General features: G+C 36.3%; 1 protein-coding gene across 1 annotated transcript; it reads left to right on the forward strand.

Moving 5' to 3' along the window:
• The first annotated feature begins 3,111 nt into the window (after positions 1-3,111).
• LOC100950268 (phosphatidylethanolamine-binding protein 4-like) lies at positions 3,112-3,777 on the forward strand. The gene has a single exon (XM_012812299.1). The coding sequence runs from the start codon at positions 3,112-3,114 to the stop codon at positions 3,775-3,777; it is 666 nt and encodes a 221-aa protein (XP_012667753.1).
• The last annotated feature ends 16,871 nt before the right edge of the window (positions 3,778-20,648 follow it).

The following is a 20,648-nucleotide window of genomic DNA, read 5'->3' on the forward strand; positions in this document are numbered from 1 at the left end:
GAAAAGATACACCTTACAAAATATACTATTGAACTAAGTAGACTTTGGAAGAAGGAATATTACTAAGGAGAAAAGCTACATTACTAAAAATAAAAAATATAGTCACTAATATTATGTAACAACTCTAAATATGCAGACCTTTAATTACAGTTGGATATGTAATTAATCTTTCAAAAATTAATACAACAAAGAGAATAATCATGAAGGACATAGAATATTGAACAATACTATCAAATGGTTTGACCTAATTGACATTTATCAAATAGTTCACCTTCAAACAGAAAACCTTCTTTCCAAGTGCATGTGGAATATTCATTTAGATGGACCATAGAAATTAAAATCATAAAATACTTTCTCTGAGCAGAATGAAATTAAACTAGAAGCTAACACACTTTAAAGTATGTGGGAAATCATCAGACACGTAACCTGTGATTCATAGAGGAAATCAAAAGGGAAAACATAAAGTATTTTAAATTCAATGAAATTGAAAATAAAATATATAAAAACTTGTGGCAAGTATGCAAAGTAGTGCCAAAAGTGAAATACAGCATAAGTGCTATATTGGAAAACAAGACAGATCTCAACCAGTGATCTAATCTTCCACCTGAAGAAACTAGAAAATAAGTGCAAAGTAAATGCAAAGCATACATAAGAAAAAATACCAAAGATGGGAGCACCAATGGAATGGAAAATTTAAAAAAAATAGAGCAATTCAATGAAAGAAAAAGTAGGTTCTGATAGGAGCAATGACATATATAGGGTATTTGTAATGAAAATGAAAAAAAAGGGAAGGCTAAACAAATATTACCAGAAATGAAAGTACAGTATCAGGCTCACATTAAAATTATACTAAGGAAAATTGGAAAGAATTACACTTTAAGAAATTAGACAACTTCGATAAAATGGACAAATTACTTCAAACGCACAAATGACAAAGCAGATAATGTGGAGATTTCTTTATCAATTAAAGAAATTGAATATGCAACTAAAATTATTTTAAGAAAAAAATACAAGATTGATATCGTCATTGTGATGTTTTTTCAGTTACAAAAAAATAGTAAAAATTATATGTGAACTCTTCCCAAAAATAAGAGACAAACTATTTTTTTCTTTTTCTTCTTTCTTTCTTTCTTTCTTTCTTTCTTTCTTTCCTTCCTTCTTTCTTTTTTGAGACAGATTCTCATGCTGTCACCCTGTGTAGAGAGCTGTGGCATCAAAGCTCACAGCAACCTCCAACTCTTGGGCTGAAGCAATCCTCTTGCCTCAGTTTTTCTATTTGTAGCAAAAATGGGATCTCAGTTTTGCTCAGGCTGGTCTCAAACTCGTGACTCAAGCTGTCCACCTACCTTGGCCTCTCAGAGTGCTAGGATTACAGGGGTCAGCCACCGCACCCAGCAAGACAAACTATTTTCAAATTGTTTTATCAGGCAAGCAAGATTAGAAAAAGGCATAACTAAAAAAGGAAACTTTTGATAGATACCCCTCATGAAATAGGCACAAAATTTCTCAACAACATATTAGAAAATATAATCCAACATTATGCAAAATGGATAATACGTGACGAAGAAATACAGTGTTATTTTGGGAATGCAAAGTTGTTACCAAAATAAAAAGTCATGGTAGTTCCCCTTAACAACAGCTGAAGGAAAAAAAACATTTTGTTTTGTTTTGTTTTATTTTATTTTTTTATTTATTTTGAGACAGAGTCTTACTTTGTCACCGCCAGTAGAGTGCTGTGGCATCACAGCTCACAATGACTTCAGACTCTTCAGCTCAAGTGATCCTCTTGCCTTAGCCTCGTGAGTACCTGGGAATACAAGCATTTGCCACAATGCCCAGCTATTTTTAGAGGCAGAGTCTCACTCTGGCTCAGGCTGTTTTGGAAACTGTGAACTCAGGCAATCCACCTGCCTTGGCCTCCCAGGGTGCTAAGATTACAAGGGTGAGCAACAGCTACCATCACAAAAGAAAAATATTTTAAAAGATAAAAAATCTTTATTAAGAGTCAGTCAAAACATATTTCTGACTTTAGTGACGATCACATTCACATTAAGGGTCAGCATTCTAAAAGTCTGCTTCCTTCTTTCCTTCTTTGTTTCCTTTCATAAACATTTATTATCCCCTACAATATCTTAGTCATTGGACATACAAAATCACGAACCTCAGTTAGATCCCCATCTATAAAATTGTATTTAATAAATATGTCTTCATGTTTACAGAGACTCAATTGGAGGGAAAATATATGTGTTCTTATAATTATGGTCCCTGCATTTGGGACTTATCAGTCGTCAATGATTTAGCCATGATTAATCACCAAATATTAATTCTAGGCCCCCTAGTGAAGTATATTATGTGGGGCTTGCTTTGATAAGTAAAATTCTCTAGGCAATTATCATTTGCACTGTGTCATTCAGGGGTCAAAGAGTTTCAACCACAGCCTGGATAGATCATAGCTTTGAAGCAAGAGATCCTATTCTAGTTCAAACATTAAAATCTAAGTTGTTTGTTTAAAGGAACAAGTATTGTCTTCTACAAACAAAATCTAAGTTGTTTAAAGGAACAAGTATTGCCTTGCACAAACAAAGCCGCTCCAGAGAGCAAAGGGAAGATGGAGGAAGTACAGACGGGCCCACACCAGTAGGGGGCAGTGGAATGGATTGGTTGAGAGCACGGACTCTGGAGCCAGACGGCTTGGGTTCAAATCCCGCACTTAACAGGGTTGTGTGACCAAAATCAGGTCAGCTAACCTCTCTGTGCCCCTTTCTCTGTAAGATGGGCTGATAATAATGCCTATTTCAGTGGACCGGCATAAGGACTCGGTGATAAAAGTGCCTGGCACATAAAATAAGAAAAGTGGCTTTTGGGAGTGAGTTGAAGACGCTCCGGTGCCTCTAGGCAGCCACTCACCACTCACCGGCTGTGTGAAGAGCGACTGACTCCCAGTTTTGGCTTCTCTATTGGCTGCCGCTCGGAAGGGAACGTCTCTTGGTCTTGGGCAGCCATCTTGGCAGCACCATTGTCTGGCTCTGGCTGTTCTGGGAGCTGTGTGAGGACAGGGACCTGCTCAAACCATTGGTATATACCCTAGGGCCCTCTATGGGACAGGTGCCCATGGGGTGGACAATGAGGCTGGTGACAGCAGCCCTGTTGCTGGGTCTTGTGACCATGATGACAGGAAATGAGGACGAAAATGACCCATGTATCTACGAGACCCTGTCGGACGAAGATGCTGTCCTGTGCAAGGGCCTTGAAGTTTACTACCCAGAGGTAGGGAACATTGCTTGTGCGTTTATTCCTGACTGCAACAACTTCAGACAGAAGATCACCCACTGGCATGAGCCGATAGTCAAGTTCCCAGGGGCCTTGGATGGCGCAACCTATATCCTGGTGATGGTGGATCCGGATGCCCCTAGCAGGTCAGAACCCACAAAGAAATTCTGGAGACATTGGCTGGTGTCGGATATCAAGGGCTTGGACATGAAGAAAGGGAAGATTCAGGGCCAGGAGCTATCGTACTACCAGCCGCCCTCCCCACCACCAAAAACTGGTTTCCATCGCTACCAGTTCTTTGTCTACCTTCAGGAAGGAAGGGTCATCTCGCTCCTTCACAAAGAAAACAAAACCCGAGGCTACTGGAAAATGGACAAATTTCTGAACCGCTTCCATCTGAAGGAACCCGAAGCAAGCACCCAGTTCATGACCCAGAACCAGCAGGACTCACCAAGACTCCAGAATACTGGAGGAGGAGACAGTGAGTCCAAGAACAAACCCAAATAGTTAACTCCCTGCTAGACTGCAGGCTCCTCCCTCCAGGCCTGTGCCCACAGTACCCAGCACGGAAGGCCCAAGTATGCAAGCCCCTCTGGGTATGGAACCCCTTCTCTTCCAGATTAAAAAAAAAAAAAAAAAAAAAAAAAAAAAAAGGAGCTCCAAATACTTGATTGACAAGCAACTATACTACTTTATTCCTATTTATTTTTCTATATTATATTCCTATTTATTTTCTATTATTCTATTCCTATTTATTCACTAGACTTGCACTACACTGCAGTGTCACTCATCCTAGCTTGAGCAGTGATTCTCAGAAAGATTTAAGTATCTTAAATTTGTAGAACATGGATATTTGAAGGCATCTAGCTATCCATGGGAAAACCCAGGCAACCAAACATGGCTAACATAATTCTTTCATTAAACATGCTGTTAGCAAATCTTTCCCAATAAAAATTTCCTTACTATTTTCCACATGATGGATTTCAGTCCTCACATGAAATCAAGAATATTTTATCCTGATAGTTTCCAGGGGCAGTCAAAAACAATCGGAAAGAAATGTCTAAGATGATTTGGCTATGAAATGCAGCCTTCTAGCAGGCAGGCATTAGGGCCTTCACTTAAAATGAGACCAAGAACTATGTTTATTAGACCAAAAAGAAAAAAATCAACTAATTATTTCCAGATTGGATTCTTACATATTCTCTTCCATGGAAACCAATTTTTAGTGGTTTCCATGGAAAATGAGTATAAAGAGATCACTCCCCAGATATGTCACCCTATTTTCTGCGTACTCATGTAGTCATTATTAACCAAATTCTCGTGGAACTGAGGTCTGATAATCTGAGATTTTAACATCATGTTAATAGCATTAATGTTATTTTAGCTTCCTAGGGCTGCCATAATAAAGTACTGTAAACAGAGTGGCTTAAAAAAATAGAAATGTATTCTTGAACACTTTGGAAGCCAGAAATCTGAAATCAGGGTGTCAGCAACACCATGTTTCTCATGAGCATCCAGGTAAAATCCTTCTTGCCTCTCCGTTGCTTCTGGGAAGAGCCACAGTCCTTGCCTTCCTTTCCTTGCAGGGCTTTGACTCGTCTCTCCCTCCGCCATCACGTGCATTCTGCAAATGCACCTGCCTCTGCGTTCCTCCTTTTCTCTTGTTCAATATGAGGATAGTAGTCATATTGAATTAGGGCCCACCCTAATTGAGTATGACCTCATCTTAACACAATTACACCTCCAAAGACACTATTTTTAAATAAGGCTTCCAGGGTCACGACTTCAACATATCTTTTTGGTGGACACTGACCTAACCCAGTATTGTCAACTCTTATTTTTTTTTTTTTAATATATGTGCAATGCTGAAAATCAGGTAATTAAGAAGGATTAAGTCTCCAGGAAAGACAAGGTATAACTCCAAAATTTTATCCAAATATCATTTTATAACACAATTAAAATGTTGCCAATGTATTTAACATATACATGATATTTGATCATATTTTATCTATCAGAACACTGATGGCTTAGACAAGAATGTTCAGTTTAATATTTTGGTTTGCTGTATTCAGTTTACTCTTAAAATTTACTCAGAATCTCAGAATCACAAAGCAATTCTTAGGTCTCAGTTCTAAAGGGAGCTTGTGGTAGCCGCTTCCTGTTTTTGTTGACATAGATTTCTCTGCACTTAGGAAATATTCCTCTTTTCTCTTCTTTTTGAGAGTTTGATATAAGAATTTACTCTGCTGAAAATTCTCTTTGAGATGTGCTAAACCTAAAAATATTTCTCGGGCTATGTAACAACAGGAGCCTGTACCAAAGTTACTATTCTCTAGTTCCCACTAATCAGTGTGTAAGTGAAAGAGATGATACTGAAGTCTCTCGATGATATGGTGAATGAGCATCTTACTTCCTTTCTGTGAGATCGTATTTAATTGTCTTTTAGTCTATTATCCCTTTGTCAAGTGTTGCCCTTGGCTATCTTCCTAATTTAATGTTCTTAGTAATAGCCAGTTATCGGAGAACACTTATTAAAATACGTACAAATATGGCTAGGGCGCCTGTAGTTCAGCAGCTAGGGTGCCAGCCACACACACCAGAACTGGCAGGTTCAAATTCAACCCAGGCCTGCCAAACAACAATGACAACTACAACCAAAAAATAGCCAGGCATTATGTGGGGGGGGGGTTGCCTGTAGTCCCAGCTAATTAGGAGGCTGAGGCAAGAGAACCACTTAAACCCAAAGTTTGAGGTTACTGTGAGCTGTGACGCCATAGCACTCTATCCAGGGTGACAGCTTGAGACTCTGTCTCAAAAAAAAAAAAAAAAGTAAAAATATCTCATTAAAGTACTGATAATTCACATGATGGCCCTACTATGTTTTGGTGAGCTTCATTTTTCAATATTACACTTTAAAGTTCTATGTAGCATGAAAATGTAGAGTGTTTTAATGCTGCTTAGGCTTCTTACTCTACAGGGTATGGGTATGCACAGATCCCCAAAATATGAACAATATGTGATAGATCTGAATTTTTAGGACAGACATTAGAAGATACAATTTTATTTTAGCAGAGCATAAATGAAAACAAAACATCCAGGTAGATTTGTTAATGTCTCAGAGTGTTTGGCATTAGGCAAGTTCTGATCAGAAATCCTTAGACTAAGAAAAATCTTCTCACTCATTATTAGACCAGACTACATGGTGAAAATTAAATGTTCTCACTCCTTATTAGACATGGTGAAATTTTTCTTTACATACTAACCTTATAATTTTTAATACACTGTATGTAATAGCACTATTAGTAAATTGTATTGTGGAGTGTTGAAATTGAAATGAACTGGAAGGATTCTAAGAACTCACCTAAACATTAGTTTGTGTTTTTCTGTGCATGTGTGTCCTACCTTGTATGATAAAGATGACACCTAGAATAGAGCAAATGCCACAGAGCAAGTTAGTGCAGAGACAAGGAAGGGAATAAGGTCTTTTGATGCCCATTTCAGGTACTTTTGGACTCCTACCATCCTCTTTGAATTGCCCAATTTCAAATTGAATTTTCATAAATTGTTGGAGATGAGGGGTCTTAGTTCCTCTGAATCTAGTGGACCTGGTGCAATTACTTTGCTGAGCTAGAAAGTTTAACTGAGGCAGAAATGAACTGAAAGCAAAAGTGGGTAGATATTGAAAGTAAAACTGGAATAGAAAGCAAAAGTCACAAGCACAAGCTTTATCAAAAAGAAATTTTATTTAAGAACAAAGACAAAGCTTAGAGCATTTCCAAAGAGAGTTGGAAGTAGGTCCCTCTCATGAATGAGAAGAGGTGAGAGAGGGAGATGCAAAGGCTGTGCAGAGGTGTAAACACCCTCTTCCCTCCATTTGGAATTGTAGCTCTTTCACTGGTCTCTCTGTGCCTTGAGGCATTATTCTTCTTTTCTATTGGTCATTGATTACTGCCCTTTTCTATTAGTTATTGGTTACCTAGGTGACCTCATACCCAGATATTTTTCCTTTTTTGGTGGGAGTTACTGAGTGAATGTTCCTTGTTCAGTAGGCCAGGCTTCCCTTCCACCCCCTTGAGGCCCCTTTCTTCAGGCCCCTTTTCATAAATCTTTCCTGCTCAATCTACTTAGCGATCTCCCTGGTAACATTTTGCCAAAAAGAATAATTTCAGTGCATTTTGGTTGTTCACTTTGAAATATACTTCTAAACTGCTGAGGTTTTTTTAATTTTTTTTTTAATGTGAGGTTTTATTATATACTAGCTAATCTCCAATGATTGTGTCTTTGATCACAAAACAGTAAATTCCATGATGCTGGAAATGATGATTCTTGTGGTTTGAATTAGAAACATGAAAACTCTTCCTCACAGCCATGTCTTGAAATAAAAACATTGTGCTTACTGAGATACAAATTAAATGCATGATAACAATATTGAAGTAGCTAAATCATGCTAGAGAATTCCTTATTTGTGCCATTAAATTATCTTTCTAAATTTACTTATTTTATGATTGCAGAGGGAAAAAAATATCCATATAAATAAATTTTCAGATGAAGGAGATGTATCTCCTAAGAATTTGTTTAAAATTCCACACTTAGCAAGACCAGTATTATCAGCATTAGGGTTTAATAAGGTACAAGGACACAGAAGATGCTTCTATTTGTTTGACAAGGACATGTGATGCTGTTTTGGTTTAATCCAATGTGTTCATATAGCTTATAGAGAAATTCTGAAGTCACTAACTGAACACAACGTTTTAGACCAAAGAAGTAAAGATAGTGTCCAAATGTCCTTTTCCAAAAATCTTCCAGATGATTACACAATTACAAATATTTTTATGAACCATAATGCATTATAAAGTAAAAAGAATTGCCTCTGGGTAATTTGTGGTATAGAAAAGTTGATGTGTCTTATGCAATTACACAAGGACCTAGTTAAACACACAGACTCACTTCTTAGAAAGAGCATAATATGTTGAGCTAAAGTGATATACATTTTCTAGAAGGTGAAACTGTGTACAAAGAGGAAGACAGTGTTAGTAGAATTGAGTGATTATAGGTGATGCCTCCATAAGGCTTTAGAGCAGAGATTGGCAATCTTTTTCTCCATAGGTGCAGAAAGTAAATAATCTCACCATTATAGGTTGCTGACCCAGCCCTGATACAGAGAATGGTAGAATGACCACAGAACTCAAAGTCAGAAAATACAGTTTCAAGTAAATACTCTTTAGTAGATTTTTTTCCTTGCTTTTCATTTGCTTGTTTTTGCTCTAGCCAAGCATCATGTTATCTTTAGAAACTTCTCCTCTTAACTCACTGTAATATAATCAATAGAGGACAGGATGCTGTAAAGATTAAGTGAGGCAACATTTGTCCTGGTAATAGGACAAATTCTATAGCAATGTACAACCCACCGCTGTGACAGTAAATAAAGAGGAAAAGTGTAAATTCACAAGGTCAAAGTGGCAAGAAAGATGTCGCAGGAGATGAGAAATAGTAACAAAAGTTTTCAATTTGGAAAGCTGAGAAAGGAATGCAAACAGTTGACTAAGAAAGCAAACAGTTGACTAAGAAAATTAAGTATCTGCAGGAGCAAAAGTAACAAGGAGTAAGTTGGCTTGTCCTTTCCCAAGACTTCAGAAAGATTGGGGAATCAATGATACATAGCATATTCCAAGGTGAGAATGCTGGCTGACGCCCAACACAAGGAAATTTGTAACTGGAGGCATTTAAACTGCCAGATCCCACAGCCAGCCAGAAGAGCTTTTGTTTCCTACCTTTGTGCTAATAGATGAAAGATTCAGTTTCTATATGTGTTGGCGCAATAGGCTTTGAGTTTAACAATACTACGCAGACCGAAGTTGGGAACCTGGTCTTCCTGAGAACAAAGAGGCTTAAGACAGATATGTGTTCTGAAGGATGATTACCTCACAGCCTTCTTCCAAAAATTCACCAGAATGCTGATAACATTCAGCTTTATAAGCCTTGTAGAAAATGACCCATCTAAAAGATAAATGCCTTCACATATAAAAACCTCAAGGTACTCACTTCACCTCCATTTCAGCACAAGCCACATATGAAGCCACCACTCATCTTTTTAGCATCTCACTTTACAAATGAACAAACTTACCAAATGTTTTAAAATCAACTCTAACATGAATTACTAAAGCCAAATAAATAGACCAATAAACTTTAAAAGAAATAGGGCTACATAAGGTATAGAGAATAAAAAGCCAACTTAGAGATGTCCTATCTCGAGAGGAACTGCTAGTCGGTGGGATTACAGGCTCTTCTAGGCACCAGGGTGCACTGCTTGGTGCCGTCTCCAGCAGATGCCCCACCTGGGAAGAAGACAAAGGGCAGGTTCTCCATTTTGGTGTCACTGCACCCTCAATCCTATCCTGAGCAGCTGCTATATCCAAGGAAGGAGAGAATGCTTTGTCAATACAGGAATTCCCTTCACTCCCTCCCGGTGGGCTTTCAGAGAGGGAATTGAAAACACCTGTTAATCATTTATTACCAGCCTACACTTCCCAAATCCCCTCTCCCAGACTGGGCCAATAAAAGAGAACAACTTGAGAGAGTCAGTAAGACAATGAGTCAGTCTGTCTCTGCCACTTCTGGAGACAAACTTGTTTCATTTCATAAAAAAGAGCTGTTTATGTGAGATTGTGACATTTTTCCCTCTTAAGGATCCAGAGAACCAGAATAATAGAACCAAGAGGCTGGACTTGACGCTTAGGTTTATCTGGTCATTCTTAGGCCAAGAGGACCCACCAAGAACCGAGGGGACTCCAAAGGAACTCCAGTTTTAAAGAAGAAATTAGAGATTGTTATTGTTATTTGGTGATCTAGCCAAAGGAAGTGATAGAGGTAAGTAGAATATTCTGGGACCAGGCTAACCTTAAAGGTTAATATCATTGTAATCACCCTTCCATGGGTACTTGATACCATTTCCTGTGTTAATGTTATAGATAAGGAATCCAAATGGGGCTGAATGAGTAAAGTTCTTTTTAGCACAGAAAATGAAGCAGAACTTTCTCAGAAGCTGCAGAGGAATTAAAATGATCTGAACACCCATTCATTCACTTATTTATTCAACAAAAATATATGGAGTATCTAATATATTTATATATAGGTACATGTATATCCTTTACAAATTTTATAGAAGCCTGGAATTTTGTTAAGATGAATAATGTTGACATAAGTTGAAATATAGAAGTATATAAAAGGCACATTTGAAAACCAACTAATGGATGAAATAAAATAATAAATGACACACAGTTACATAAATACTACATTTAAATATTTATGTAATGCATACAGGAGGTTCAATCTGTAGAGCTTAAGAGACTTCTACAGAGAAACCTGGTTTCCTGGTTTTCTCTGCCTTGGGGACACAGAAGTCTTTCTCCTGAAGAGAATGGCCCCACCATCTTCAATCTGCCTTTCTTCTGGTACTTTGCACTTTTCTTCATAAGAAACCTCTGCCTCATGGGGAATGTAGACATTCACCAATTATTATGTGTGTTATGTAAACCAAATGAAACTTTTGTTTCTAAAATATCTTCATAGTAGGTAAGTACAAGATTCTATAATGGTTTCTCCAGTCCTGCCTACAGCCAGGAAGATTCCACTGATAGTTTTTGTGGCACTTCCTTACACATGGATGACTATACTGCTCTATAAGTCTGGAAGCCTGCAACTTTGCTAAGAGTGCCAACCTTCTTATCTGTTCACGCTTTCTATTGCTTCAATCCCACTGCAATCTGCCCTCTCACATGAATCACCACAACAGCCTCCTAATTAGCCTTCTACTCTGTCCATGCTGCTTTCATTGACAAAGATGAATTGTCCAAAAACTGGCAAGAATATCAAGAATGACATCTGATTGTGTCATTTCACTACTAAAAAGTATGACATCTGATGGTGTCATTTCACTACTGAGAAGTGACTATGGTCTATGGATTCAGTATACATTCTTGGGCTTCCTTCAAAGCTTAGCATCAAGACATCTTTGATCCCTTCCTACTCTTTTCACCACATCCTCTGCTGTAACCACCATAAACTAATCAGTGTTTATTAAATACACTGAACTCTCCTTCCTACTCTTTATGGCCTTCTCTTCACTTATGATTGTCCTAACCCCACCGTGGTCCACTATATTCCTTCCCCAGGTGAATAATTTGATGTTATGAAAATATGCAAATAAAATATACAGCAATAATAGTACAAAGGTCAGGAGTAGACAAAACAAAATATACTGAGTAAGGTTCTTACATTAAATTTAAAGTGGCATAATACCTCTTGAAATGATAATGTGATAAGGTAGAATATTAAAAACCCTAAAGAAACAACTAAAAAAACCAATTATGGCTAATAAGCAAAGAATATAAAATTGAATGACAATTAATATTCAAGTAGTACAGCAGAAAGCAAAAAGAGTAAGTTTTAAAAAAGGAACAGATAGAAAACAAATACCGAGATAATGATCTGGATTTTATAAATATCAACAGTAACATTAGATGTGATGCTTGAAGTGCATCAAATTCAAAGGAACAAGGTAGAAGTTATCAGAGGAAGTTAAAACAAACAAAAATGACCCAACCATCTGCTGACTAAAAGAATCATACTTCAAGTATAACGACATAAATAGCATAAGAGTAAAATGATTGAAAAAGTATACCAAAAAAAAAAAAAAAGAAAGAAAGAAAAAGTATACCACAATAACACTAGTTCTAAATGTGCTAGAAGGGCTATATTACTATCAGTTAAAGTCTATTTTAAAGCAAAGAATATGTCCAAAAATAAACATAGTCATTTGTTAATGACATAGGCATCAATTTATAAGAACAACATAATAATTCTTATTATATACCTCAGTAATTGTATTTTAAAATTTATGAAGCAAAAATTGACATAAGTAAAAGTCCAGGTGAACAAATCTCTAGTAATAGTGAAAAAATTCAATTTTTATTTATTTGTAATTGATAGGACCAGCCCACAGAAAATCAGTGTAAGTATGTTTGTATATTTGAACACTACCAACCAAGTTGTCTTAATGGATATTATTGAACATGCCACTCAAGAACAGAAAATATAATATTTTTAAGGGAACAGGGCACATTTACAAAGACAGGGAATTTTCTGAGCAACAAAATAAATCTCAATACAGATAAAAGGATTCAATGGATACAAAGTATTTCCCCGTCTACAATTAAATTAGAAATAAAAAACCTAAAAGTATCAGAAACTACCTCAAATAATTGTAACTTATCCTATTTCTAAAAAACCTATGTGTCAAAGAATAAATCTGAAGGGAAATATAAAACTATTCTTAGAACTGAAAATGAAAATAAAAACCTAATTGAATTTTTAGTGATGATTCTACAGTAGTTGCAGCTAAAGGAAAAATCTATAGTTTAAATCCCATAGGTCTTTTCTTTTTTTTTTTTTTTTTATTTCAGGCTCCTTTATTCCATGAATATTTACAGAACATCAACTATAGGCAAAACATTGACATAATCATTGAATTAACATTGGGACAAATATATCAATTTTATGAGGAAACAAAAGCATTATCTACAAACCAATTATGAGATAAGTATACTCATCACCACCACTCCTAGTAAAGTTGAAGATCCTAGCTAGTACAATTATGATAACTTAAAAATCCCAATGGTTTGTAAAAAAATACAAATTTCATTACTTCTGAGTTACCAAGTTACTTGCAAGTTACCAAAAACAATATAAAAATTCAGCAATGTAGCTAACTTCAAAATGACTATACAAAATCAATTATAGAAGACCTATATTCCTCATAGGTTTTTTCTATTCTCTTTTGTATTACATTGCATCGCATGTTACAATTACATATATTTATCTTATTAATATTAATATATCTTATTAATATAATATAATGGAAGCTTTCTTGAGGACAAGGACTGTATTTTCATTCTTGAATTCTTCACAGAATGTAATAATGTTATTTAAATTAGATTCAGAATGAATATTTATTGCATAAATAATGAATTTTTGATTCAGGTCCGTTGTTCTTTATGTTTTGTAATTGCTTCCAAACAATATATTCAGAGATGTTTTTAGTTTTCATTTCATTGTATCAACACTTTAAAAAAGTTATTTCATTAGTTCTCTTTGTTTCCCTTTTATTTTGTTATCTTTATTAGAGTATGTTAACTATTTGAAATAAGCTATTTTTCTTATACATGTACCTAAATTTAATATGATATAATATCATCTCTCAGTAGACTATGAGTAATGAATAAAACCAGTTTAATTCAAGCAAACAACCTGGACTGATTATACTTTTCTAGTGCTAAATTCATATATACTGTATAACTAAGTAAATACCAAGTGTAACACACGTGCTTCCTTTAAGAATTTCCTTAATTACATTAGTTGTAACATTACATGTTTCACCTTAGTTTTGTTTTTAGAAGCAAATTATTCATGTTGTCTCAGAGTTGGACATGTTCACTCTGCTTGGATGCAGTGGCAACCATTCTCTGCAGCTGTTCCTCATTTGTAGGACACCATGCACCAAGCTTGTGGAAGCGGTCATGGGTTCTTGAGAGAGGCGCTGGGAGCCGGACAATCTCCTAGCCGGCATGGAGATGTTTGCTGCCTGGAGACAAGTCCTCAAGCAGCTGCATGAGATAATGAGTTAAGATTGGTTGATCACTGATTGTTAGCGGGTAGGTGTTATAATTCGTGGTGCAGGAGGGTGGGAATCCAGCCGAGGAGAAAAAGCACGTAGCAATCATTAAGCACATAGCTTCAGTATGTGCCCCCCCCCCACGCCTGTTGTGTAATGCTTCAATAAAAGGACAACGCAGAGGTTGCTCAGGGCTCTCCCTGGAAGATGGAAAGCCTCTGTGTGACCTTCCCAGCCTCCATCTATGTATATCCTTTTCCTTTGTTCTTGCCCTGTTATTTCTGCAGTAATAAATATTAGCCATGAGTATAACTTTATGTTGAGCTGGATGGCTGGGTGAATCCTTCTAGAAAGCCATCAAAATAGTAGTTGAAACTGCCAAGGCCGCAATAGAGATATTTTTCATGTGTAAATTTTTTTTTATTTTATTTTTTTTAATTGAATGGTAACTATGTGCATTAATGCACTTCTGGGGTACAGTGTGGGGTTTTCACACACAATTCAAAACACTTCCATCAAACTGGTTAACACAGCCTTCATGTCACTTTCTTAGTTATTATTTTAAAATGTTCACATTCTACTCTTAGAAAGATTCACTTGTACCCTTGTAAGATAAACCTCAGAAGTGATCCCTACAATCCCCCTCCCTCCACCCACTGTGTAAGTTTTTTAATGTTTTATAATTTTGCTTTTTAATGTTTTATTTTTACTCCACACAACTGTGTGTGTATGTATATATATATGTGTGTGTGTGTGTGTATGTTTTTATATATATAAATTGCTTGGGATTCACTGAGGGTACTGATTTTCTTAAGTCCCTCTTGTAATTGTGTCCCCCCCAAGAGGTGTGGCATACTCTGTGACCCCCCCCATCTTCATCCCTCCTCCCCTTTCCCCTCTCTCTCATCTTCTTAACCCCCTCCCATATATTAGCTCATCTACTACCTCCACATTAGAATTGAGTACATTGAATTCTTGCTTCTCCATTCTTGTGATGCTTTACTAAAAAGAATGTGTTCCACCTCTATCCAGGTTAATAGAAAAGATGTAAAGTCTCCATCTTTTTAATGGCTGAATAATATCCCATGGTATATATATATATACCAAAGCTTCTTAATACATTCCTGGGTTGCTGGGCATTTAGGCTGTTTCCACATTTTGGCAATTGTAAATTGAGCTGTGATAAACAGTCTAGCACAAATGTCTTTATGATAAAAGGATTTTTTTTCTTCTGAGTAGATGCCCAGTAATGGGATTGCAGGATCAAATGGGGGGTCTACTTTGTGTTCTTTGAGGATTTTCCATACTTCCTTCCAAAAAGGTTGTATTAGTTTGCAGTCCCACCAGCAGTGCAAAAGTGTTCCCTTCTTTCCACATCCAGCATCTGTAGCTTTGAGACTTTGTGATGTGAGCCATTCTCACTGGGGTTCGGTGATATCTCAGGGTGGTTTCAATTTGCATTTCTCTGATGGTTAGGGACAATGAGTATTTTTTCATATGTTTATTAGCCATTTGTCTGTCTTCTTTAGGGAAGGCTATTTCTCTTGCCCAGTGATATATGGGATTGTTGGGTCTTTTTATGTTGATTAATCCAAACTCCATTAAGATACCATCATACTTTCAAAAAAATTTGGAAAAAATAATTCTGATTTGTATGGAACCATGAAAAACCACATATAGCCAAGGCAATTCTTAGTAATGAAAACAAATCCAGGGGTATCATTAAGACCATTAAGATACCATCATACTTTCAAAAAAATTATTTGGAAAAAATAATTCTGATTTGTATGGAACCATGAAAAACCACATATAGCCAAGGCAATTCTTAGTAATGAAAACAAATCCAGGGGTATCACCCTACCAGACATTAGGCTATACTACAAGGTCATAGTAATTAAAACAGCATGGTATTGGCACAAAAATAGAGACATTGACATTTGGAACCCAATAAAAAAACATGAGATAAAACTAATATCTTATAGCCACCTGATATTTCATAAGCCAAAGAAGAACATACATTGGCGGAAAGAATCCCTATTCAATAAATGGTGTTGGGAGAACTACATAACCACATGTAGAAGACTGAAACTGAACCTGCACCTCTCACCATTTACCAATATGGATTCAAGATAGATAAAAGACCTAAATCTAAGGCATGAAACAATTAAAATCCTTGAAGAAAGTGTGAGGAAAACATTTGAAGATATCAGCCTGGGAAAAGAGTTTTTGAAGAATTCCATGGCAGTTGCAACAATGAAAATAAACAAATGGGACTAAATTAAACTGAAAGTTTTTGTACATCTAGGGAAACAACTACCAAAGAAAATAGACAACCTTCAGAATGGGAAAAGATATTTGCATATTACGAATCGGAAAAGAGCTGGATAACTAGGATCTACAGAAACTGGATATTTTTAATATTTCAAGACTTCAGAAACTAAGCATACTAAAGACCTATTTCTTTTTGTCCCATTATTATGATGCCAATTTTTACAGTGATTGCCACCATTTTTATCTTTTTAAAAATTGTTTTGCTAGCCAGGCATAGTATACAGGCTCAACGCGGTAATCCCAGCACTGTAGGAGGCTGAGGAGGGAGAATTGCTTGAGCTGAGGAGTTCGAGACTTACCTGAGCAAGAATGAGACCCCAACTCCTAAAAAAATGAAAAACCCAGCTGGGCACCACAGCGAGCACCTGTAATACCAGAGGTTTCTGGAGGCTGAGGCAGTAAGATGACCACAGCCCAAGTCTGAGGTTGCAGTGAGCTATGACACCATTACTCTCTGCTCAAGGGCATAGTGTGGGACTCTGTCTCAACAACAACAACAAAAAAAAATGTTCTGCTCTTTCCCTAACTCAGTCTCTCTTATCCTATAACAACATATGCACATAATGAGTAAAAGAACTTCTAACAAATCTACTTTCAGTCTACTGATATTGTTAGATAATTGCCTCAGAAAGCCCCTTCCCCCCCAAAAGCCCCTTCCTGCCCTTAAAGTTACAACTCCTCCCTAGCACAGGGAGTGGCCAGCTTACCTCATCACCCTGTTCCAATTTCCCACTTCCTGCCCCCAATGGCTCTTTCCACCAGAGCAATAACTCCTTATGGGTTATCCCACCAGCCCATCACCATTCTGAGACTTCCCTCTATAAAAATATGTTTCTCCTCTCTTTTTCTCTTCTCTTTTCTTTTCCGCCTCTTCCCCCTTTACTCTCTCTCTCTTCTCTTCCCCACTCTCTCCTTATCTCTCTCCCCTCTTTTCTCTTCTCTTTTCTCTCCTCCTTGGTGCCGCTTTGCAGCCTCCCTCCCCCCACCAATAAAGACCTTTCCTACAAGCCTCAGTGGTCTGTGAGATCTCTGCTGGTCGAAGTGCCTCTCTTTCAGGTATCTTCAAGAAAACAATTCTTTAAAATACAAATGGACCAATATCATACTTTGTATCTTTACCCAAAGTTTGTGTGGTAGGAACAGGACAGACCTAGAGTAAGTCCCTGAACGTGGAGTTAAACTCTGTCTCTTTTTTGCAATGTCATTTTGACAAGTATAGTGAAGATTAAAGTGGACCATGTATAAACACTGTCCAAAGTACAACACACACGTAGAACATCAAGACAAAATAACCCCAAACATTTATAAATTTAAAAACTTGTTTCATGCTGCTATCAAAAGTGGATGTTTAAATTCTAACTATGTAAAAAAATTTTTACTGTCAGAATTAAAAATAAAGTTGGGTTTTGCATGTTAACCTTGAATCCCGTGACCTTGCTAAATCAACTTATTAGTTTTCATGAACATTTCTAGATGGCTTATGATTTTTTTTAACATAAAAAAGCCTTTAATGTTGAATAAAAATGGTAAGCATGCCCATCCTTGTTTTGTTTCTGGTCTTATTGGGAAAGAGTTCAATATTTTACCATTAGCTCTACATTTTCGTAAGTTCCCTTTGTCAGATGAAGAAGTTTCCATCTATTTCTAGTCTGTCCAAAGTTCTCAGAAATGTGCATTGAATTTTTTCAACTGTTTATGTCTCTATCAGAAAAATCATATGGTTTTTCTTCTTTATTCTGTTAATAGGGTGTATTACATTGATTGCTTTTTGAGTGTTAAAATAGCTTCAGATGAAGCCTACTAGGCATGATGTATTAGCCTTTTCACTGCAGTCAATGAATAGCTGCTGCAATTTATGTGAAACTGCTTTTATTTGGGATAGAACTATTTCATAAGTATATTTATTTGCTGAGGATTTTGATTTCAGTTTGCAGTAGTAAATCATTATCCCTTACAGCATCTCTCAGAAGTTTATTTTCTTTTCTTTTTCTGTTGAAAGCCTACTGACTCTTTGTCATGGGCATGGATTGATTTGTCATGTACTTTAGGAACTTCCTTATGTAGTTTTTTATACATTAAAAACTTTCATTTGAAATTATTTGTGTTGACATCAAGAAATTAAATCCATTTCAAGTGCTATTGTGGGACAAATTACAAATTTTAAGTTTTAACAAAAACCTGTGGCTGAGTAATACTATCTAGTAATAGTGTGGATTTTAAGAACAATATATCCCATTTTCATTGAAATTATGGCTTATTTGTTTTTTTTTTTGTTTGTTTGTTTTGTTTTTGTTTTTGAGACGGAGCCTCAAGCTATCCCCTTGGGTAGAGTGCCATGGCATCAAGCTCACAGCAACCTCCAACTCCTGGGCTCAAGCGAGTCTCCTGCCTCAGCCTCCCAAGTGGCTGGGACTACAGGCGCCCGCCACAACGCCTGGCCATTTTTTGGTTGCAGCCATCATTGTTGTTTGGTGGGCCTGGGCTGGGGATTCAAACCCGCCACCTTAGGTGTATGTGGCTGGCGCCTTAGCTGCTTGAGCCACAGGCGCCGAGCCGAGATTATGGCTTATTTGTGTGCTTCAAATTTTTCCTTAATAATACAACAAATTATTTTTTATCTGATAATATAAATAAGTATATGCCCTTCATTTATTACTTTTAGTCAACTTATGTGGCATGCCAAAGACCCTTAACAACCTAATTAAAAAAGAAAAAAAATCACCAAAATACTAGTTTTCACTAAAGAGTTAAGATTTTATTCTATCAGAAAAAGAAGTATGTCCTTGGGTTCATTATTTTTACTTTTAAAATTTCAAAGTATTACAGAGGTACAAATGTTTTGGTTATATGGTTTGCTTGATTGCTCTGGCTAGTACTTCCAGCACTGTGTTTAATAGAAGTGATGACAGTGGGTACCGTGGTCTTGTTTCAGTTCTAAGTGAGAATGATGTCAACTTTTCCCATTTAATATGATGTTAACTCTGTATTTGCCATGTATGATTTTTATAATTTTGAGATATGTTCTGTCAATGCCCAAATTGTTAAGAGTTTTTATCATAAAAACCTGCTGAATTTTGTCAAATGCTTTTTTTTGCATCTATTGTGATGATCGTATAATCTTTGTTTTTGCTTCTTTTTATGTGATGAATATAGTGATTTGTGTATGTTGAACTATTCTTGCATCACTGAGATGAAGCCCACTTGGTTGGGTGAATTTTTTTTTTATATGCTAGTGAACTTAGTTTATTAGAATTTTACTGAGGATTTTTACATCTATATTCATAAGGGATATTGGTCTAATTTTCTTTCTTGTTGTGTCCTTTTCTGGCTTTGGTATCTTAGTGATACTAACTGCATAGAATGAGTTAGGATGGAGTCCTTCCTTCTCAAGTTTATAAAATAATTTTTGCATTCTGGGTACCAATTCTTTGTAGATCTAATAAAATTTGTCTGCAAAACCATTTGGGCCAGGAATTTTTTCTGTTGGAAGATATTTTATTGCTGAATCAATTTCATTGCTATAATTAGTCTATTTTTTCCTGATTGCAAGAGGTTGCATGTTTCCAGGAATTTGTCTATTTCATCAATGGTTTGGGTGCATAGAAATTTTTGTAATATTTACAGATGATATTTTGTGTTTCAGTAGTACCAGCTGTAATATCTTCTTTTTCATTTTTGATTGAGCTTATTTGGGTCACTTCTTTCCTCATTCTGGTTAATCTAATGAAAGGTCTATCAATTTTGTTTACCTTTTCAAAGAAAGTTTTTCTTTCATTTATTTCTGTTTTTGATTTCACTTATTTATGTTCTAAGCTTAGTTATTTCTCTTCTGCTAGGTTTAGGTTTGGTTTGCTCTTCCTTTGTTAGTTCCTTGAAACAACTATTTAATTGTTGGTTTGTTATCTTTCTGGTTTTTTGATATAGGCATTTAAGGCTATGAATTTTGCCTGTAAGATTGCTTGGCTGGATCCCACATATTTAGCTAACTAAATCCTCAGTGTCATTCAGTTCAAGGAATCTTTTGATTTTCATCTTAATTTCCTCCTTGACCTAATAATCATTCAAAAATAGGATAATTTTTATGACCGTGTAGAATAGAGTGTTTCTAATGGACTTGATTTCTTGTTTTATTTGGGTCTAAGAAGACATGTGGTCTAATTTATATTTTTTTGAATTTTTTAAGACATGCTTTGTAGGCTAAGATGTAATCAATTTTAGAGAATCTTCCATGTACCAGTGAGAATATATATTCAGTAGGTTTTGGGCAGAATATTCTGTTAATGTTTATTAGGCTCATTTGCTCTAGAGCAGCGGTTCTCAACCTGTAGGTCGTGACCCACAGGAACAGTATTAAAGGGCCACAGCATTAGGAAGGTTG

Source organism: Otolemur garnettii, unplaced genomic scaffold, assembly GCF_000181295.1.
Source record: "Otolemur garnettii isolate 467f Iridium unplaced genomic scaffold, OtoGar3 scaffold00200, whole genome shotgun sequence".
In the NCBI taxonomy this organism is placed as follows: Eukaryota; Metazoa; Chordata; class Mammalia; order Primates; family Galagidae; genus Otolemur; species Otolemur garnettii.